Below are 23,902 nucleotides of genomic sequence, written 5' to 3' on the forward strand. Positions count from 1 at the left end.
AGAAGAGAATCAGAGAGATGAGACACATGAAAGCCCAGAGAAGAGTATTCAGGAAAAAAAAAAATCTGAAAAAAAGACTATCACATTTGTTAATTAAGAGATCATTGCTAACTCTGGAATGAACAGCTTCAGTCAAGTGATATGGTGACACACAGGCCAGACTACAAAGCTCTGTGGAGTCAGACAAGAGAGAAAATGAGGACAAGAAAAAGGGTGTGTGTGTGTGTGTGTGTGTGTGTGTGTGTGTGTGTGTGTGTAGGGGGTTGGGGGATAGAAACATGGATAGAAACAGCTAAGTAAGGAAAGGGAGTTGGTTTGAAGGGAGAGATAATAAGTTACACTGTAGATTCCTTAGACTCTGGTAAACTCCCTGATGGAATATGATAAACCATGAGACCATAAGAGACAGCCCCTCTTCGGGGTTTGGTGGTTAAGGTAGTGCCAAAAGTTGTATCTGTATTGATGTGAAATGAATTCTTCACTTTGAAGACACAATGAAATGAAGACTGCTACAATAAAAGACAATCCAATTATTTTAAACTGGTTATTTTATTTATTTTTTAGAAGTTTACACAAGTAGGTCTCACAAAATTCCATTTTCCTTTTAACTTCAATTACATGCATTAGTGCAATTACAAGGCATTAAAGAAGACATACTGAAAGCATATTATCTGGGAATATTCTGCAGAAAATAATGGGTAATTCTCTAATAAAAATGTTTTAACAAGGAGAACTAACATAAACCACTCTGGCTGACATTTGAATTTGCATGCTGTGAAGTTATCCTTTAAGGTCTACCGTTTTTTTCTACAATTAACAGATATCCCTACAAAAATATTATTGATGGTTAACTGTAAAAAACTTTTAGCTACTGAACACAATGTTCTGAGGAGAAGAACAAAACTATATTTACCTGGTTAATACACAGCCTTTAACTTAGTAAAACTATTTTTAATGAAGCTCAAAAAAAAATTGTTCATTGTTTTTGGTATCTCTACTATATTTTTTCATTTTTTATTTAGGAAATGATATTACTTAACAAAATTAAATGAAAAAGGGAAATGGAGAATTGAGTAACAAAACTGCTTTGCCTTAGTTTTCTCTCTAGGCTAGGTAGCTAATAAAACAGTTTCATACACTGGAGAAGATTATCAGAGATGATGGATAAGGACTAGTTTTAGTTTATGGTTCAGAAACTGTGGACTGGCACACTAAGTATCAAAAACTATGTATGACTCAAAGTGGCCTAATTTGGCAAGGCTGAGGTTGGGGATGATTTGGAATTATATTTTTCTCTTATTCCTTCAATTTTCCGGTGTGGTCCTTATTATATTCAGTACCACTTACATTGTTTCCTTATTTCCATTCTAGCATGATTTTTAAATAAATGGCTAGCTGGAAATGAACATTTAACATAATTTTGGTCCCTAGTGTTTGGAAGCCTTCAAAACATTATCAAAATAAGCCACTAAAAATGATGGCAGAATTCAGGTTAGAGAAGAGTCACTGGAAAGATAAGTAAAGTAGGCAGTAATAATAACATGATTTAAAACTCTGTGACTTATTAATGCCACAAAAAGAAAAAATGAATGTCATACCTAACATCAAAAATTGGTAGAATATCCATGGTCCTGAGAGTCCCTAATAAGGAGACCTAAATAAACAAACCTTTAGGCTGAAATCACTGGTACAATTTCTTAATTTCCTAATGCTCCATGGAGCAAAAGACAAACTGATAAACTCTGAAATAAAGACCTATGGGGGAAAAAAATCTATTGTTTCTCATGCTGATAAAGATTTCTTTCTAGGTCTATAAAATTTGTGGAAAATCTCAGCCTAAATATGTCACTCACCTTTCAATTCACAAATTTTCCCTTCCATCTGACACAGATGTGATCTTATAAGATTCATATTTCAATGTAAGTATTTATGAGATTCAGAAGTATTGGAACACAGATGGTTTTGAAACAGTAATTTATTATTGAAAACCTTATATTTTTGAATCTGGAAGTTATTAGAGCTTTAGGATTTTTTAAAAGCAATTCTCACACGATCAAATTAGTATATTTAAACTGGGAGAACTTCAAATGGTCAGTTAATATAGAAAATAGATCATTAGAATGTTTAAAGTTTGAAGGCTTAAGAAATAAGTCAAATAATGAAATCAAGTCATAGAACTTTTGAGTTGAACTTCTGAAAATACAGGTCACGTGAAAATTCAAAAGATTTTCAATGAATGGAAAAAATGACTTCAAAGTATTTTCTAATTGGTAAACAGTTTAAATTTGTATGACAAAGCATATGATTGTATAGTATCTGATACTGAAGACAAATAATTGTAGAAAACTAACCTCTAGGACTTTTTTTTTTTTTTTTTGCAAAGAGGCATACGGGAAAAAAGAATTGACATTCTTCATCCTACAGAAAAAGCTTACGCTTACTTATGGATCCAGAACCTTCCCTCAGTGCTAATAAAAAGATTTTTAGATATTCTTTAAATACAATAATGATAAAGATATCTAAATGTATGCTAACTGTACTAAAATATCTCCCTAAGTACCTACAAAAGTATTCCATATATTAAGGATTTATATAATCCAGAAAAAAACAACAACAAAGAAGTACATTATCTTTTGCCTCAGCATGAGGTCTTAGAAAGGCTCCCCAAATTCTTGATTGGCAGCATCATACTCTGCAATGAAATGCTTCAGTTCTTCAATGCATCGCTCACCTATTTCATGTAAATTCTGTCTCAAAGCAAACTGCACAGACTTTTCTAAAGAAGGGTCTTTATCAATCAGCATTTTCACAACCATCCCAAAAGTTTCACAGTCTTGTCGATAAACCTAGAAAGATGAAACACATTTTAAAATATGGTTAGGAGTGAAAAGTATAGGACAGCAAATTCACTAGCATCACTTCTAATTCAATTATTGTCTAGAAATGAAATACATGGTAATCACTGCTACCTTTTAATAGCATATGGGAGAGTCAAGACAGCAGAATGAGAATCAAGATGGCAGAGCAAGAAGAAGCATTACAATCTAGCTTGCCCCCAAACCTCCTCCTTCACGAAGCTCTACAGAAAGCATCAGAACAAATTCTAATTGGAAAAGCCAACAAGATGTCAAAAATATTCACTTTCTTTAGAGTTTACAACAGTTTAGGGAGATGGACAGAGATGTCTGTAGGCAATGGAAAGTGTGATGTAGCCAAAAAGACACCCAGGATGACAGAGAAGGCTAAGGCAGGACACCAGGACAAGAAGCACAGGGGCAGAAAGAGATCCTTAAGTAAGAAATGGGTACAGGAAAGGGTGTCATTGGGTAGCTCTGCTGCTCACTGGCCAATTCTGATGAATGCTTCCCATGATGGGGAAAAGCAATTGTGAGGAATGAAATTATTTACGTACTAAGGACAGATCAAGTTCCAGTACGCAAATACTATTTGCAAAGGCAGTTTTGATACTAGGAACAGAGAGTAGCTTCCCAGACCAAAGGAGAAGCCAGCAGTTCAGTTGCTTTGAACCTGCAGAGCATCCCAGTGAGCAAATTAATAGTGGCTAAGTCAAGCAGCAATCTAATAAAACTCCCACCCAGAAACAAAGGGATAGAACCTATAACAAGAAGCTAGACCCCTTTTCAATAAGATTAGACATAAAAAGGATGTTTGTTATTACCATTGCTATTCAATTTGTACCAGATACACTAGGTATAGCAAAAGAACAAGAACAACAAAATAAAAATTGGCAAAGAGGAAGCAAAACTATTACTTTTTTAAATTGTTGTTTATTTATTTACTTTTAGTTTTCAACATTCACTTCCACAGGATTTTGACATCCAAATTTTCTCCCCATCTCTCCCCTCCCTCACCCCAAGACAGTATACATTCTAATTACTCCTTCCCCCAATCTGCCCTCCCTTCTATCACACCCCTACCTTTCCTTATCCCCATCTCCTCTATTTTCTTGTAGGGCAAGATAGATTTCTATACCCCATTACCTGTATTTCTTATTTCTCAGTTGTCTGTAAAAAGAATTTTTTACATGCGTTTTTAAAACTTTGAGTTCCAACTTCTCTCCCTCCTTCCCCACCCATTCCCACTGAGAAGGCAAGCAATTCAATGTAGGTTGTACATGTGTAGTTATGCAAAAAACTTTCCATAAAAGTCAAGTTGTGAAAGTCTAACTATATTTCCCTCCATCCTATTCTGTCCCCCATTTATTCTATTCTCTCTTTTGACCTTGTGCCTTGCCAAAAGTGTTTACTTCTAATTACTCCCTCCTCCCATTTGCCCTCACTTCTATCATCCCCCTACACTCCACTTATCCCCTTTTCCCCTACTGTCTTGTACTGTAAGATAGATTTTCATACCAAATTGAGTGTGCATGTTATTTCCTCTTTAAGCCAAATGTGAAGAGAGTAAGCTTTACCTTTTCCCCTCTTACCCTACCCCCTTTTCCCCTCCATTGAAAAAGTTTTTTCTTGCCTCTTTTATGAGATAATTTGCCCCATCCCATTTCTCCCTTTCTCCCCTCAACACATTCCTCTCTCACCCCTTTATTTTATTCTTTTAGATATCCCTACTTATTCAACTCACCCTGTGCCCTCTGTCTATATGTATATAATCCCTCCAACTACCCAAATACTGAGAAAAGTCTCAATTGTTACAAATATTATCTTTCCACATAGGAATGTAAACAGTCTTCACTTAAAGACAGAGAGAAGTATTAACTGCTCAAGTGTAGGCTAAGCCAATGTAATAAAATGGTCAAGAATATCAACTGAATTATCAAAAAAAAAAAAAAAAAGGTGGGGTGAGGATGGGGACCAACAATACCAGATCTGAAACTATTTTTGAAGTTGTAATCATCAAAACAATTTTGTACTGGTTAAGAAATACAGAGCGTGTGAGCACAATAGACCATATCAATAACAAAATCAACAAAAATGAAATGATTTTCTCAATAGATGCAGAAAAAGCTTTGGACAAAATACAACACATTCCTATTAAAAACACCAGAAAGCATAGGAATAAATGCAACATTCCTTAAAATAAGTATTAATTTAAAACCCTCAATAAGCATTATATGTAATGATGACAAGCTAGAAAACTTCCCAAGAAGATCAGAGGTGAAGAAATGAGACTCATTATTACCACTGTTATTCATTATTGTAGTAGAAATGCTAGTTATAGCAATAAAAGAAGAAAAGGAAATGGAAGGCATTTGAATAGGCAATGAGAAAACAAAACAATTGCTGACTATAGGATGTCACAGAGAATTCTAGAGAATCAACTAAAAAACTAGTTTAAATAATAACATTAACAAAGCTGTAAGATATAAAATAAATCCACACAAATCATCAGCATTGTTATATATTACCAACAAAGTTCAGCTGCAAAAGATAGAGAAATTCCATTTATAGTATGTGTAGAAAACACAAAATACTTGGGAGTCTATCGGCCAAGGCAATCCCAGAACTACAGGAACACAATTACAAAGAAATTTTCACACAAAGTCACATGTAAACAATATTAATTGCTCATAGGTAGGCCTGGCTAACATGATAAAAACTAAAATTCTACCTAACTTTATTCTACAATGTCATGCCAATCAAACTACTAAAAATTATTTTATGAAGTTAGAAAAAATGACAAAATTTATCTCGAAGAACAAAAGGTCAAGAATATCAAGGGAATCAATGGAAAAAAACGAAGGGGGTCTATGAGATGTACCAGATCTCAAATTGTATTATAAAGTGGTTATCATCAAAATAATCTGGTAGTATCTAAGAAATAGAGAAATGGATCAATGGAATAAATCAGGTACACAATACACAGTAGTAAATGACCATCTTTATCTAGAGTGATAAACATAAAGAACCCAGTTTTTCAACAAGAATTGACAAATGGACAGAAATTGCTGGGAAAACTGGAAAATAATTTGACAGAAACTAGGCAGAGACTAACATCACATACTGTATGAGAGAAATAGTTATTTTTCTATGACTAATAACTAATTATTAGTAGGTCAGTTATTAGTAAGAGGTTTTATTTTTTTTTCCTCTCTTTTTATTCCCTTATTCAGGAACTAGCCCTAGAAGTCAGAAGATCTCTGAAGGATGGGGCTGGTAATGGGATTGGTCTAACCCTCCAGGAACAATTCTCCTCAATCTTGAGTTTATTTCCGATTAAAGTGTAAAGAGAATCTAATCTAGGTGAATTCTGGGTGTTAAAAGCATTGAAATTCTACCCCACCCCCAACCTCCCCACTGCTCACTTATATAGTGGTCTGGGTGGAGATAGATTCTTTTGCCAAGTGCTGGAGGCTGAGCCTCATGATCAAATCAAGTTCTCAGTAGGAGAGGCTGAAGACTTCTGCCCCATTTTCTCATTATGTCTATCCACACACTGATTATTCACCAATTAGGGTTGATCCCCATCTGTGAGAGGCATCCACTTTTCCAAAGGCATTTACTCATTTGATAAACTCCATGTTCTTTTGTCTTTGGTTATAGAGAGAAACAACTAACCATCAATTTATTATTTGTTAGTCTAATTAAGAAATTGATTATTAATTACCCCAAAACTCTGTCTCATGAGCTTTTCATTCATCTCAATGATTCAGACATAAAGGGTAATACCGTGAGCAAAATAGGTGAGCTTACCTGTCAGATACAGTTAAAGGAAGAATCTCTGACCAAACAAAAGATAGAGAACATTACAGGATGCAAAACGGATAATTTTTATTACATTAAATTAAAAGGCGTTTGCACTAGCAAATCAATGCAGCCAAAATTAGAAGAAAAGCAGAAAACTAGGGGAAAATTTTTTTTATAGCAAATGTTGCTGATAAAGGCCTCATTTCTCAAAAAGAGAAAACTGAGTCAAATTTATAAGAATACAAGTCATTCCCTAACTGATAAATTGGCCAAAGGATATGAAATAGTTTTCAGAAGAAGAAATCTAAGCTATTTATAGTCATATGCAAAAATGCTCTATATCACCATTGATTAGAGAAATGCAAATCAAAACAACTCTGAGGTACCACCTCATACCTATTAGACTGGCAAATATATCAGGAAAGGAAAATAAAAAATGTTAAGAGGGGATATGGGAAGACTGGGACACTAATACACTGTTGGTGGAGTTGTGAAATGTTCCAACCATTCTGGAAAGCAATTTGGAACTATGGTCAAACTGCTATAAAATTGTGCATACTGCAGCAACAGCACTCCTAGGTCTGTATCCCTATGTATTTGTCCTTTGTTATTGAAGAGGACCATGACGTCAAGATGATGACATGAGTTGCAGTTGACTGTGATTTGAGTTAGGGAGGGTTGTGCAAGGTCACCAACCTCACTTTCTTCTCCTGAGCCATCTGGATCCAGTGGCTTGATATTCATCAGGATGACTGGGGATGGCCCAGGATGCAATGTGAGACCCTGGCCCTTTCAGACTAAGGTCTTATCACAATCTCACTTTGAGTGAGATACATCCATTCAATAAATAGACTTCTTTAAGCTATTCAACAGATGGTTCCTTAATAAAACAAACAAACAAACAAAACAAACAAACAAAAACCCTTAAAAGCATTTTCCGTAAGTATTACATAAATACCTGTAAGGAATGAAACAAGAGGGTAGTTTTTTGTTTTGTTTTGTTTTTACTATTTTAAAAAGAAGCTCTAGAGAAATAAATTAGGGGAACAAAAAGAAGATGGTGAAATAAGGTGGGAAACTATCTAGTTCTCCAAAGTTCCCCAACAAATCAAATAATGCCTTGAAGTAAATTTTAGGACTGCATAAGTCATTAAGACAGGGTAAAACATTAATTAAGCCAAAGACAATTGGGAGGAAGTGAGGAAAGAAATGACCTCCCCAGGTGGTGGTCTGACCTGACTGAAGTACCAGAAGGTTAATATACACAGTTAACTGCAACACTGTGCAATGACTAACTCTGATAGACTTAGCTCTTCTCAGATCTAAGACAACTCCAAAAAAATGCATGATGAAAAATGTTATCCACATCTAGAAAGAGAATGATGTAGTTCTATTGCCAAGGCAATATTCACAGCACTGAGGGTGACTATGAATATGTTGGTGTAGTTCTGAATTGCATAGTGTAACAGACTCTCCCTATAGAAGGCAGAAGAAAAACCTTTATTCACACACCAGAAAACCAAATCCATCATAGTAACCAAGAAGTCAATACATACCAACACTGCAGGGGACAAAGCCATTCCCAAGCCTCTCCCTTCCTCCAGGACCTTGCCACAAGAAAATACTCACAAGATTAAGCTGTGCCTGCCTGCCTTTGTCCTCTCTCCACTCTAAGTGCTTTCACCAACTTTATCCCATTTCTGCTCCACCCTTCCTGTTCCACCCATTTAGCAAGTTCCTCCCACCACATGTGACTTAGGCTTCCATGTGATTTAAGCAGGTCACATGGGCCTATTAATGAATGGGAAAGATCATCCCTTTTAAATTACCATTACAGGAGTCTGAAAGCAGATAGAAGCATAATATTTGCTTGCTCTCTCTGTTTCTTCTATCTCTTGGTTTCTCCCATTGATTCTAATTCTTCTTTACAATATGACTAACATGAAAATGTTTTAATATGAATGTAAATACAGAGCCTATATCAGATTGCACAACATCTTGGGGTGGGGATAGGGGAGAGACAAGGGCAAAATCTGCAACTCAAAATCTAATGGAAGTGAATGCTGAAAACTAAAAATAAATAAGTGAATTATTTAAAAAAAACAGATTTGGGAAAGGGGAAGCTAATGACTTCCTAAGAGATCAAGAAATGAGAGCAGAAGAATGAAAAAAGAGAAGAGAATATGAAACGTTTCCTTAGAAAAACAACTTGACAGATGGGACTGGAGGAGGCCTCAGGGCACTGAATCACTGGTAGCTGCTATAGTTTCTTGACTTCTCAACCTCCAAATGCCAAAAACTGTTTCAAAGATCAAAGCATACAACCAGAGGAAAACAGCAAGGCGAAGGCTCCTACATTCAAAGCCTCCAGGAAAAATATGAAATGGTCTCAAGCCATGGAAGAGCTCAAAAAGGATTTTGAAAATCAAGAAAGAGAAATAGAGGAAAAATTGGAAAGCAAAATGAGAGTGATGCAAAAAAATTATTAAAAATGAGTCAAAAGCTTGCTAAACGATACCCAAAAAATGCTAAATAACACCTTTAAAGATAGACTAACCCAAAAGGCAAAAGAGGTCAAAAAGTCAATGAAGAGAAGAATGCCTTAAAAAGCATAATTAGCCAAATAGAAAAGGAAGTTTAAAAGCTCACAAAATTAGAATGGAGCAAATGGAAGCTAATGATTTTGAGAAATTATAAAAAAATAATGAAAAATAGAAGACAATGTGAAATATCTCTTTGAAAAAAAAACGGACCTGGAAAACACATGTAGGACAGAGAATTTAAAAATTATTGGTCTACCTGAAAAACCACGATGAAACAAAGAACCTAGCCATCATCTTTAAAGAACTCATCAAGAAAAACTACCTCAATATTCTAGAATCAGAGGGTAAAATAGAAATGGAAAAAATTCACCAATAACCTCATGAAGGTGACCATGAAAGAAGAACTTCTAGGAATATTGTAGCCAAATTCCAGAGTTCCCAAGTCAAGGAGAAAATAGTACAAGCAGCCAGAAAGAAACAATTCAAGTATTGTGAAAATACAATCAGGATGACACAGGATTTAGCAGCTTCTACACTAAGGGTTTGGAGAGCTTGGAGTAAGATATTCCAGAGGTCAAAGGAACTAGGATTAAAACCAAGAATCACTTATCCAGCAAAACTGAGTATAATACTTCAGGGAAAAAAATGGAATTTCAATGAAACAGAGGACTTCCAAGCATTCTTGCTGAAAAGACCAGAACTGAATAGAAAATTTGACTTTCAAATATAAGAATCAAGAGAAAATTGAAAAGGTAAACAGGAAAGAGAAGCCATAAGAGATTCATTAAAGTTGAACTGTTTACATTCCTACATAAAAAGATGATATTTGTAACTCACGACCCCTTTCTCAGTACTGGGATACCTGGAAGGAACATACGTGTATGTATGTATGTAAGTATGTATGTATGTACGTATGTATGTGTATAGTATACATATATATGTATACACACATAGAGGGGTCAGGGTGAGTTGAATGTGAAGGGAAGATAGGTAAAAAATAAAATAAGTGTTGAGAGGAATGTACTGAAAGAAAGAGAAAGAGGGAGGGAGAATGTAGTAAATCACCTCACAAGAAAGCTTTTACACTGGAGGGGAAGAAGGGGGAGGTGAGAGAAAATAAGTGAGCCTTACTCTCATCAGACATGGCTTAATGAGGGAATAGCACAGACTCAATTGGGTACAGAAATCTATCTTACTCTGCAGGAAAGCAGGGGGGAAGGGAATAGAAGAGGGAGGATAAAAGAAGGGACAGCTGAATGGGGGAAGGGGAAATCAGAAGCAAACATTTTGGGGGAACAGGTCAAGGGAGACAATGGAATGAATGGAAGGCATGACAGGATAAAGGGAAATGTGGATAGTTTTTTGCAACATGACTGTTATGAAAGTGTTGTGAATGGCTGCACATGTATGACCTATATTGGATCACTTGCCTTCTTAATGAGGATGGGTGGGGAGGGAAAAAGGGAGAATACATGGAACTCAAAGCTTTAAAAATGAATGTTAAAATTTGTTTTTGCATACAACTGAGAAATAAGATGTACAGACAATGAGCTATAGAAATCTATCTTTCCCTTCAGGAAAATAGAGGGTAGGGGAATGGAAGGGTAGGGGGTGATAGAAGGGAGGGCAAATTGGGGGAAGCGGTGATATGGGTGCACGCTGTCCTGGAGCGTGGGGAGGTGGGGAGAGATGGGGAGAAAATTTTGAATTCAAAATCTTGTGGAAGTTAATGTTGAAAACTTAAAATACATAAATTATATAAATCAATTTTTTAAAAAAAGTGGAAAACAGCCTGCGATGAGATAATATAAAAATCGTCAGACTATCTGAAAGTTATGGTAACAAAGTCTTGACACTATACGTCAAGATCAAATAAAATTGTCTAGAGGTTCTAGAAATAGAGGGTAAAACAGAAATTGAAAAGAAATCTACCAATCACTGCTTGAAAGAGATCCCAAAATGAAAACTCAAAGGAACATTAAAACTAAGTTTCAAAGCTGCCAGGGTCAAGGAGAAAATATCACAAGCAAAAAAACAATTTAAATATTGTGGAGTTATATCCAGAATAACACAATATTTAGTAGCTTCTATATTAAAAGACCAAAGGGTATGGAACATGATATTCTGAATAGCAAAGGAAGTAAGTTTGCAACTGAGAATAACCAACTCAGCAAAGCTGAGTGTAATCCTGAAAAGAAAAAAATGGATATTCTTGAGGAAAAGAGAAGAGCCAAACAGAAAATTCATCTTAAGAGAATCAAGAGAACCATAACAAGGTAAACATGAAAGACTAAGGGATTAACAAGGTTAAAATGCTTACATCTTATGTAGGAAAATATTTGTTAACTCTTAAAAAAGTTATCATTACTACAATAGTTCAAAAGAGATATACTGAAGTCTTGGGGTTGATTATGACTGGATGATCCTCAAAAATAAAACTGGAGAGGGAGTAATATGGAGCAAATTATCTCATACAAAAGAGGCATGAATGGAAGTACTCTTTCGGGGACAGCAGAATAGGATGGAGAGTGGGTAGTGTGGGAACCTTATTCTCATTGGAAGTGGGTTAAAAAAGGAATAACATATACTTTTAGTAATGTATAAAAGTTTTCTTAACTTATGAAGAAATAGGAGGGCAAGAGGATAGGGTAAGAGAGAGAACCTCAGAAGAAAATATAAATTTTTTTAAAAAGGAGAATAAACAACTTAAATGAAAAAGTGTTATATCTTACCTAAATAACAGATTCCATGAAAACTAGAGATTTTTAAAAAACCACCTATGACTATGAATATTAGAATAAAATAAAAAGATTGAAAATACAGGATATAATATAAGATACCTGATATTTAAACAAAATAATCCAGAAGACAAATCAAGGAAAAATAATTTAAAAGTCACTGAACTTCTTGAAAATCATGATTCCACCCACCATTCACACTTTCTACCCCCCAAAAGACTGATGACTGTATTTTAAGAAATCATATATGAAAACTTTTCAGATGTTAGAACAGTAAAGATAGAAAAAACAAATGGAAAAAAGAATCCACTGGTCACTTCCTGAAATAAATCATAAAAGGAAAATCCTCAGGAATGGTATAGCCCAAAAATAGAGCTCCAATAACAAAGAAAAAAAATGCTACAAGCTCGCAGAAAGAAGTCATTCAACTACCAAAACAATGCAGACAGGATCACACAGACTTGGTAGCTTCTACTATAAGCAAAAGGAAATCTTGGAATACAACATTCTAAAAGGCAACTTATATAGACTTACAACCAAGAATAACTTACTACCAGCCTACTTGGAGAAAAAATAAACCATAAGTGGAATAGAATACTTTCACACATTTACGATACAAAAACTAGAGGCAAGTGGAACTATGAAATACAAACATACTTCTCTGGGTAAAAGTCTTATTTTTCAAATATATATGAAGCTGAGCCAAATTTATAAGTCTAAGAGGCAGTGGTCAATTTACAAATGGCCAAGAGATATGAAGAAGCAATTTTCAAAATAAGAAACCAAAATTATTAATAGTCATGAAAAATGCTCTAAATCACTAATAATTAGAAAAATGAAAATACAAACAACTCTGAAGTACAGCCTTACACTCACCAGAATAGCTAAGATAAGAAAAAGGTGAAATGACAAATTCTGGAGGGTGTACTCCTAATGCAATGAATATCACAGAGCAATTCCGAATTGTGAAATACAACAGATTCTCAAAATGGAAGACAGAACCAAAACATTTATTTAGACATCAGAAAGTCACATCCATCATAGTAATAAAATGTATACACAATAACAATGCAGAGAACACCACCCCCCCCGCCCCCATGCCTTCCCCCTGCTAGGCTTCCTGCAAAACAGGTCCTTTAAACAAATCAAAAGCAGGCTTTCCTTACACAAAATGCCCTTCTCACACTCACGCTAGTCAGCTGCCTGCTTCGTTCCTAACACCTGACTGCTCTCTCGCTAATTTTCCTCTCAGCTCTGCTCTAGCTCCACCTCTTCCTGTTCTACCCATTCAGCAAACTACAGGCTCCATGTGACTCAGGTTTCCATGTGACCCACACAGGTCACATGGGCCTACTAATGAATGAGAAAGATCTTCCCATTTTAAATTACCATTACAGAAGGGAAGTGAGAAAATAGGTATACTAATGTGCTACTGGTGGAGCTATAATGTGGTCCAAGCAAAATGGAATTATGCTCCCCAAACTATAAAAGAGTACGTAACCTTTGAAAAAATCACTACTAAGTCTATAACCCAAAAAGGTCAAAGAAAGAGGAAAAGAACCCATATATACAAAAATATTTATAGCAGCTCTTTTTGAGGTAGTAAAAAATTGGAAACTTAAGGGGATGCCCATCAACTGGGAAATGGCTGACCAAGTTATGGTACATGAAGATGATGGAACACTATTGTGCTTTAAGAAATGATGAAAGAAATGGTTTCAGAAAAATCTGGGGAGACCTATTTGAATCGATGTTAGATGAAGTAAGTAGAACCAGGAGTACAATTTACACAAAACCTGCAATATCGTAAAGATAATCAACTCTGAAAGATTTAGCTCAGTCCAGTGATCTACCAAAAACACAAAGGACTCATGATGAGAAATGCTATCCATTTTCAGATAGAGAACTGTTGGGACTCATAAGATTGAAGTATATTTTTCCTTTCTTTTTTTTTAAAATTCCACAGGAATACAGCTAATATGGAAATATATTTTGCACGACTTTATATTATGATGGGTATTATAATTCTTGCCATCTCAATAGGTTGGGGAGGCAGAGAATTTGGAGCTGAAAAAACCATAAAACTGAATTTTAAACCAATACAAACATTAAAGTTTTGAGAAACCAAAAATGTAAATTTATTTCAACAAGTTAAAGGGGATATATAATACAAGTAATGAAGAAACAACTTTCCTTCAGAATGTTAATGTCTTCAAAGAGCATTGAAAAATATATAAATAATAATATAAATATGTAATAATGTGAATAAAAATAAAACCATAAGTCTGGGGAGAAATTGGTTCTGTTTTGAGCGTTTGAAGAGGAGAAAGCAAAGGGAGAGTAAAAGAATAAACTCATATAAAAAAAAGGAAGAATGAAGTAGAACTTGCTATTCCTCATAATCTGGGTTTCATGAGGAACAAAAATCATTTCAGAGGGGTTTGGGGTGAAAGGGGGAAGATGAATCTCACCTTTACTAAACTAGACAAAGGAGACTTACTTACACACACACACACACACACACACACACACACAGAATTTGGTATAAAAATATCTCAAACTGACTAGGAGAAAAACTGGAGACAGAAGTGGGAGAAGGAGTTGGGACATAGCTAAAATCAAAGGGAAAACAGTCATAAGCAAAACAAAATTCCTGATCCTGAAGAGAGTAAACTAAAAGGAGGCTGAGGGGGAGAACTAGAATCTGAGGAGATTCCCCTAAATTGATAATGATTAAATGGATTGTGCTTATGAATGAAATGGGATATGATTATGTCATAGAAAAGAATGAAAAAGATTTCAGAGAATCTTGCATAGTATATAAACTAAGAAAGAATGAAGTGAGCAGAAACTGAACAATCTATACAAGGATAGTAACATTGTAAAGAAACACAACTTGGAAAGACTTGAAATTTTGATAAATTCAATGAGCAAGCTTGTTTCCAAAAAGCTTATAATGAAACATTTTATCTACCTTTTAATAGAGAGGTGATAAAGACTCCCAAGTGCAGAAAGATATATATATTTCTGAATATGGCCATCGTGTAGTCATATGCTTGAGTATGCTCATCTCAGAGGAAACTGAGGATCAGAGGACAAAGGCAGTACAGTATGAAATGAAAGGCAATAGAGAAATGGGAGGTCCCATTTCATTACTCCTCTTCCTTCCAAAGGCTAGAGATTAGGTGGGAAACTGTACAACAAGAGAAGGAAATCCCACTCCAACCAACTTTCCTCTTCCTCCTCCCTTAAGGTACAGGCACAGAAGGTGATGGAAGGCCTGAGGTCAAAGTTGCTCCTCTGTGTACCAGACGTCCTCGATTTTGTAAGCAGGAGGTCAAGACTGGCAATAGGAGATAGAGGTTATCTGATTGGGGTGCCAAAATAAGTCACAATGTAATTTTCATGTTTCTGTCTCCCAGAGTTACAATGTTGATAGTCTAAATAAGAAAAGCTGAAGATATGGACTTACTACTTCATAAAACTTCTGATCAATTAAAAATCCTTTATGGTTTTGACATTTTCTATTTTATGGCAGTCTTTTAAACTGACGGTCAATATAGAATAACAAATATAAATATCTCAGGTATGTTGTCCAGATTGAAAACCAAAAGCGCCAATCTGTATGAATGTCATTGCTGAGTCATCTAACTGACCTTGAACTTTATTGTAAAGGTTCGTATTTTCTTTATTCTTCTTTTTTATTCATGTAGTAGTATTTTTTAAAATCACATCTAAAGATAGTTTTCAACATTCACTTTTACAGGATTTTCAGTTCCAGATTTTTTCTCCTTCTCTCCCCTCCAACCTCCCCCCAAGACGGCATGCAATCTGATATAGGCTACACACACACAATCACATTTAACATATTTCCACATTAGTCATATTGTAAAAGAATCAGAACAAAAGGGAAAAACCACTGGATATATTAAAAAAAGAGAAAGTATACTTTTATCTACATTCAGACTCCATAGGTTGCTCTAGGGATGTAGACAGTATTTTCCATTGGATTGTTGTATTGCGGAGAAGAGCTAGGTCTGTCATAGTTGATCACCATACAATGTTGCTTTTACTGTGTACAATGTTCTTCCGGTCCTGCTCACTTCACTCAGCATCAGTTCATGCAAGTTTTATATTCATGTACCACAACTTGTTCAGCCATTCCCCAGTTGAAAGGGATTCCCTCAACTTCCAATTCTTTGCCACTACAAGAAGAGCTGCTACAAATATTTTTGTACATGTGGATCCTTTCTCTATTTTTATGATCTCTTGGGGATACAGACTTAGAAGTGGTATTTCTGAATCAAAGGGTATGTACAGTTTTATAGCCCTTTGGGCATAGTTCCAAATCGCTCTCCAGAATGGCTGGATCAGTTCACAATTCTATCAACAAAGCATTAGTGTTCCAATTTTCCTGCATGTCCAACATGTATCATTTTCTTTTTTTGTCATATTTTCCAATCTGATAGGTGTGAGGTGGTACTTCTGAGTTGTTTTGATTTGCATTTCTCTAATCAATAGTGATTTAGACCATTTTTTTTATATGATTACAAGTAGTTTTAATTATTTCATCTGAAAATAGGTCCATATTTTCTAAGAAGGAGAAAATACATTCACTGAATTCACTGGGATTACTACATAGTAGCTGAGATTTCACAGTTTCCTATGTTGCTTTAATTAGAATACCAGAGTACTTTTGTCTCAAACATTTCCTTAGCTTAAAAAGTACTAACATATGAGTACTAACATTGATGAGGATGATAATTTTCTGCAATCTTGATAAATTCTGAAAAACTACCCCAAAAGAGCAATGCTGTAGCAGAAGAAAAACAATCATAGCTGTTTCCACAGGCCAAGAGCCCACAAAGCCTAACAAAGCTCATAAATTAAGAGAATGCTAATTCCTAACTTTGCGCCACCAATTAATACTCTCTGGGAAGGTACAGAAGTTGACCCACAGGTGTGATGCAGAATTAAAATCTGAACTTCCCATCCACACCCCCCATTTCCTGCATCACAAGTAATGGGAAATTTTTTGGCTTGGAATGGCATTCTGGTAGTGGAACTGAGGAACAGAAGTTAATGGCGGTATAGTACCAGTTTCTATGAAGAGCTCCAAAGAAAGGGGGACTATCCAACTAAGGCCTAGAAGGTACTTAGGGCAGAGACTATAAAAATGAATTCCTTGCTTGTGAGGAGTCAAAGAAAGGTTTGAGATCCAGCCCTGAGGGGAAAACGACTCAGATACTGGAGATTTTAAGGAAAAAAAGATGGAAATTACCAAAGATCTCAGGCAGAAGAGAACTGAATTAAAGACCTTCAGCACAAACCAACAATGAAGATATTAATAACAGAAAAGAATACGACCTTCAGATCTAAATCTGTCCAATACCTATGAACAAAAATTGCAAAACAAACAACAAAAAATCCATGTCCAAGACAGCATGGAAGCACGGCAGCACATTCCTAAATTTTTAGGAGAAATAAGAATTGAGAAAGCAGAATTTATGGTTGCATCACCAGAACTTGAATCTACAATAGCAAACCTCACCAAGGAAAAAAGAAAGAAAAACTAATGGCAATACAACATACAGAAACTACAGAAGTAAAGGAAATCTAGAGAAATCTAGAGAAAGAAAAGCAAAAAGCAAAAACTTATCTCTATAGGAGCAAAACATACTGATCTCAAAGAAAAGATGCTTAGAGACAACTTAAGGATAATGGGTATCCCAAAAGAACATTAAAAGGTCAAAAAACAAATTAAAAACCCCTTAATAGTATAATGGAAGGAAAAAATATGAAAACAACTTAGAAATTCCAAATATAGATAATAAAGTGCCAATCCAAAGAACCTACAGATTTCAATAGTTCAAGGGAGCAGGAAAAAGACCTTGAAACATAAAGGGCATTTGAAAAACACAAGACAATTCCATAAAGATCAGAAACTGCAGCAGGGAATGGAATAATGTGTTCCAAAGACCAAAAGATTTCCAAGATGCAACTCAAGGTGACGTACTCTACAATCCTGACCATGTATCAGCGATAAAAAAAAAAGATGGACCTTGAATAAAAAAAGGCATTTGAAGCATTCCTATCAAGAAAATGTGAACGTGCCTTAACATGTGATTTGTTTTGCAAATACATGAGAAAACAAATAATAAGAAAGGTAAACAAATACAACAACCAAGGAAAACTGGGTAAATTCAGGAGGAGAAAGAAATCTATGAGGTTAACAACAAGGATAACAACAACAATACCAACAACACAAAAAGATTTCTAAAAGGAGAACTCCACAATGAGAGGATGGTTAAAATGGAAACCAGAAAAAGAGATGGTGGAAGAAGAGGCATGAAATATATTACTGAAATGTTACTGAAACAGTCATTAAAAAGTACTAAACTGTCAAACTGCAGAACTGGAAATCACATAAAAGGGGAAAGGGGAAAATATATGATGTATTACAAAGCAGAGGATAAGAAGGCCTACAGGAGAAAAGATGAGATGTCAAAAAGAGGGAATGAAACAGAGGAAAAGACAGGGAAAAGCCTTCATTCAGTGGTGAAAGGGAATCCTACTAAAGAAAGCTCCAGAGGAAGGAGAGAGATATTAATAATGGCAGAGACCTTACACTGAGTATAATCTGAAGATATTTGGTGCTTAAAGGGACTACTCACCTTGACTCAAGAGAAGAGGAATGAGGCCTCCTGTGGGCAAATGAAACTGAGAATAGTGGGAAGGCATGGAACCGGAGAAGAGGTTTCATGGTATTTAGGAGAAATATGATCATGGGAGAGCAACAGGTAGTAATGAACTGCAGTCAGGAAAAAAGGAAAATTGTACCGTTAGAAAATACTTCTATCTTTTCTATCACCTGTCCAGCATTGTTGTATGCCTGTGAAACATGGACAGTCTACCAATGCCATGCCAGGAAACTGAATCACTTCCATTTGACTTGTCTTAGGAAGATTCTGAGGATCATCTGACAGGACAAGGTACCAGATACTGAAGTCCTTGCTCAAGCTGAACTGCCAAGCATTCAAACTATGCTTCAGAGAGTGCAACTCCGATGGGCTGTCCACATTGTTCAAATGCAAAATGTATGCTTGCCTAAAAGACTATTTTTATGGAGAACTCACATGGGGCAGGTGATCACATGGTGGTCAGAAGAAGTGACACAAGGATACTCTCAAGAACTTTGGATTTGACTGTGCAACATGAGAGACACTGGCACAGGACCGCTCAGCATGGTGTGCCCACATCAGAAAAGGTGCTGTGCTCTATAAGCAAAGCAGAAATGAGACAGCACAACATAAACATAGGATGTGCAAATTTGGGGAATCCATCCCAAATATTCACACGGACTATCTGTGCCCAACCTGTAGTAAAGCACTCCAAGCTTGTATTGGTCTGATCAACCACAGTCGGACAGACTGAAATTTCACTTTATCATGGTGATTTCATTTTGGTCCTCTTCAAGAATGAAGGACAACAACCACAGCATTAGTGTTTCTAAAAGTGATACACAAACAGGAAAAGGGAAGCAGGGTGCAATATCTACAAAGCAATAATACAGAAACTGTTTAGAAGAGGAAACTCAAAGTAGGTACCTTAGAAGCTTTAATTTCATGAGGAATACAAAAGATTAAAGAAGAACAAAGAAGTTTAAAGGTCATGAACTAATGAATAAAAGCCTACAAAAGACAGAAAAGGATAAATGAAGGCAATGAAGAAAAGGAGAAAATCCTTTTTGGGAAAAAGGCAGAAAAAGGAAATAAAAAAACAAACAAAAGAAGTTAAAAGAAAGGACAAAATTTGACTTGACTACCTAAAAGAAAAGAAGAGGGAAAGAATTAACTAGATAAAAGGAAGAAAAAAGAAAGGAAAGTTAAACCAAACTCCAAAGGCAGGAAAATGGGTAAAGAAGGGAAGGATTATGTTTAAGTGAGGGGAAGAGAACCAGGTGTAATAGGGCTGCACTAAAGGAGATGAAGCTAAAATAACTGAAACGATAAAGTACTGTCTTAAGGAGGGAAAAAAATTAATTTGGAGGAACCCCAATATTACAGAAAAATGTAAGTTGAATTTGCTTTGTTATATTTCACTGAGTTTTTTTGTTTGCATAATTTATTGTTTATAATCAAATATACATCAATAACTTACAGATATACTGTATAAATAGTATCACTATTTATTAATGTAGTTTGAACTATAACAATAGTTATCCAATAATAGCTGACATTTAGATATAGTTTTACAGTTACAGTTACACTTAGGTTATCTCAACTGAATATTCTAAAAACCCCATGAAAACTAACTTTTAGAAACAACTTCAACTTCACACTCAGAAAAAATTAGCAATGATAACACTACCAAAATCAGTGTCGATGGAGTTATGAGAAGATAGGTACACTAGTGCATTGTAGTCAATGCTATGGATCAACACAATCATTTTGAAAAACAATTTGGAATTAGGCAAACAAAATGACTAAGATGCCCACATTCTTTCAGCCAGAGATTCCACTACTAGATATACAACTCAAGAAGGCCAGTGATATAAAGAAAAGCACCATACTCACCAAAATATTTATAGGAGCACTTTTTTTTTTTTGTGTGATAACAAAGAACTGGAAACAAACTAGATGCCCATCAACTGGATGATAGCTAAACAAACTGGTACATGAATATAATGGAACATTCCTGTATTATAAGCAACAATGAGAATGATGAATACAGAGCAGCATGGAAAAATATATAAAGTGATGCAGAATTATGTTAAACAGAGCCAAGGAATCAATATACATAATGCCTAAAACAATGCAAATGGAAAGAAAACCACAAAACGACCTGAAGTGAACACCGCAAAATTATAAAAACCAGAGTGGACCCAAAGAAAAATTCTGACAAGATAACTCCTTTCACAGCTTTGTGGAAACAGGAAATCAATGTATAGAACTCTGAATATATTTTCAGATTTTTTTTTCAATGTACTGATTAGGTTTACTGATTGTTTTTTCTCTTCTATCACTTCCCCCCCAAAAACAATATTCTTTGATATATGGGATGTTTTTCTGAGAGGGGGCAGGGTGAGGAATACAAAGGTAGTAACTTTAGAAACTATTAGAAATCATTTTCAGGTAGGTGTAATCAAAAGAAAGATTTCATTAAGAAAGAGGCATCTGAGTTGAGCCTTGAAAAAAAGGTGGAAGGAGTTAATTGGCAAGATGGAAGAAATCCATTCCATGCAAGCAGGATGGTATGAGGAAAGGGACTGAGATTAAGTGAAGGCAGAAGCAGAACAAGTATGTTGGATAGTGAACAGGATAGTTTCACTAAAAGAGAATATCTGAAATAGAGCACTCTGAGATAAGAAAATACAGACTAAGTTGGAGTAGGACTGTGGAAAATCAGAATAAAGAGCTTTACAGTTCATTTAATAAAGAATAGGGAGTTTCCTCATCTTACAAAATGAACAGAATGCAATGGGGTATACCAAAAAAAAGCCCTGGCCTTAAAAGTTACAAAGTTCTAGGTTTAAAATTTCTCTCTTGAGAAGCTTTGGGTTGCTACTTAACCTCTTTAAATCTCAGCTGACATCTATAAAAGGAGGGAGTTGGATTAGGCCAAGGATTCTTAACCTTTAGTGTGTCATGGATTCCTCAGCATGTTTTCAAATGCATAAAATAAAATACACACAATTAAAAAGGACACTAAAACAAGTTATAAAAATATTGTTAAAATAACATCAGAGACCCTAGGTAAAGAACCCCAGGATTAGATAATCTCCAAAATCCTTTACAACTCTAACATTCTATGACACTATAACTGAAGCTCTATTATTCGCTCACAGTAAATTTGAACATATTCTTTAGTTCAAGAATTTCCATATTATTTGCATAGCATTGTACTATACATACACACTGACAATTTTAAGAAGTCAATGTCAAAAACTGTTTTTAAAGTTAAAGGTGCTTAAAATATATAACAATTTGCTTTCAAATATAGCAACTAGAGTTTTCCAATTAACAGCTGACATTTAGACACAGTTTTACAGTTGCAATTAGTTATCTCACTTGAATATTCCAAAAACCCCATGAAAACAGAGATCAAGAAACTGAGTGACTTGTCCAAGGTCTCAGAGTGATATAAATGACAGAACCAGAATCAGAACCTGAATAATGTGCTAAAATGAAATCATCTAATACAAGTATTGAAGACTTGAATGCTTCCATTATGATTTTACTCTTAAATTAAAATAGCCCCTATAAACAAACTCAAACACAGATTCAAATATCCAAATGTTTGCAAGCACAAATGTTTTCTCATCTTAACTAAGTTAGTTACCTTTTTTTGCCTTCTTGATATTATTCTGTTAATTAGCTCAGATTGATACTCAGATAGCATATCTTGAATATGCCTGCAGCTACACAATTCACAAAAAAATTAAACTTGAAAACCTCAAGTATTCATCTCATATTTTCTCTTGAATTTGGAATTACAAAATTAGGCAAAAAGTTGTCTCCATAACAAATTTAAAAAGGCTTCATTGTGAAAGGAAAGTTATGTAGCTCTTTTTTTTGCATGGCATTATCTTTGTTTTGTTCTAAGAAATGAACAAGGAGCAGATTAGAACTATAGAATTTTAAGAGAATTTTTGATTTAGCAGGATTTTAGAAATGAATCTTTGAGATTATGGAGCCCAAAAAAAGGTGTGGCTATTTTAAATTCTTGTTTGAAATAGTAATAAACTTGTTGCTGATCTAGGTCTTAAAATACAATATATCATCAATTCAGAAGTCCAAGGCCCAGATAAAGAGTAATGCTTGTTGTTGTTGTTCAGTCATGTATAACTTAACACTTTGAGGCCCTGTGGTCACAAACCATGGGGTTTTCTTGGCAAAGAGTTACTGGAGTGGCTTGCCATTTTCTTCACCAGTGCATCAAAGCAAATAGAGGTTAAGTCATGTGCTCAGGGTCACAAAGGTATTAAGTGTCTGAGGCCAGCTTTGAACTCAGGTCTTCCTGACTAAAAGCCCTCTGCAATACCCACTGAGCCACCTAGTTATCTCCAAGGCAAACTGAGGTTAAGTGACTTGCCCAGGGCCACACAGCTAGTAAGTGTTTGAGGGCAGATTTGAATTCTGAACTGACTCTAGACCCAGCAAGTACTCTTATCTAATGAACCACCTAGCTGCCTCAGGCATAATAGATTTCTCAATTAACAAGTTCACCCAATCTGGTATCTGGATGAATTTTGTTTTGGAACCACAGGTGATTCAAATCACACATTATTTTGAAAAAACAGCTATTATTTTAACAAAGGTTGCTGTTAGTGCAAGGTTTTGAGATTAGATACATATTTCAAAACAATAGTAGTATACTTACTGAATGAAAGGAATGTGATCTGTTAAAAAGCAATCATAAAATTAAGTAAAATATTGCACCTAAGGAGAACAAATTATGATATGGCACTCTCTTCATAAGAGAAAAAGTTCAGGTTGTCATTCACACAGCTGGCCCCCAAAACTCTCCAAAATCTCTTTTACCAAATTCCTCAAAGAAACTATTTTTGTTTGCAAAACTGAGCAAAGAATTTTTTTCTGAATGATGTCACCAGTGAGAAAGATTCATTCATGAGTAGGAATACTTAAAAATAATATTAATGTTAAAAACACATTTTTAATTATTTTATTTGCAGTTTTCTACAATCCTCTCCTTCCCTTCACTCCCTCCCCAAGACTATATGCAATCTTATATAGGTTCTATACATACATTCTTATTATATACATTTTCACCTCAGTTGTGTTGCATAGAAGAATTAAAATGAATGGGAGAAACCATAAAACAAAACAAAACATGACACAAATATTAAAAGTATTAAAAAGTAATTCAAATACAAGCATGGTTGAATTCAACAATGTGTAGTTAAGATGACAGTGAAGATGATGACATAGCTGAAGTA

The 23,902-nt window shown here is 35.1% G+C and overlaps 1 protein-coding gene across 4 annotated transcripts in view; it reads right to left on the reverse strand.

The window, feature by feature from the left end:
* Positions 1-530: 530 nt before the first annotated feature.
* The window catches only part of PPHLN1 (periphilin 1), a 136,740-nt gene continuing 113,368 nt past the window's right edge, over positions 531-23,902 (reverse strand). For all 4 annotated transcript variants that reach the window (XM_072654319.1, XM_072654318.1, XM_072654317.1 and 1 more), the window contains one exon: positions 531-2,846. In XM_072654319.1, the coding sequence (XP_072510420.1) occupies positions 2,652-2,846 (195 nt within the window). In that variant the 3' untranslated portion in view covers positions 531-2,651. The remainder of the gene's footprint in view (positions 2,847-23,902) is intronic.

This window comes from Notamacropus eugenii, chromosome 3, assembly GCF_028372415.1.
Source record: "Notamacropus eugenii isolate mMacEug1 chromosome 3, mMacEug1.pri_v2, whole genome shotgun sequence".
Classification (NCBI taxonomy): Eukaryota; Metazoa; Chordata; class Mammalia; order Diprotodontia; family Macropodidae; genus Notamacropus; species Notamacropus eugenii.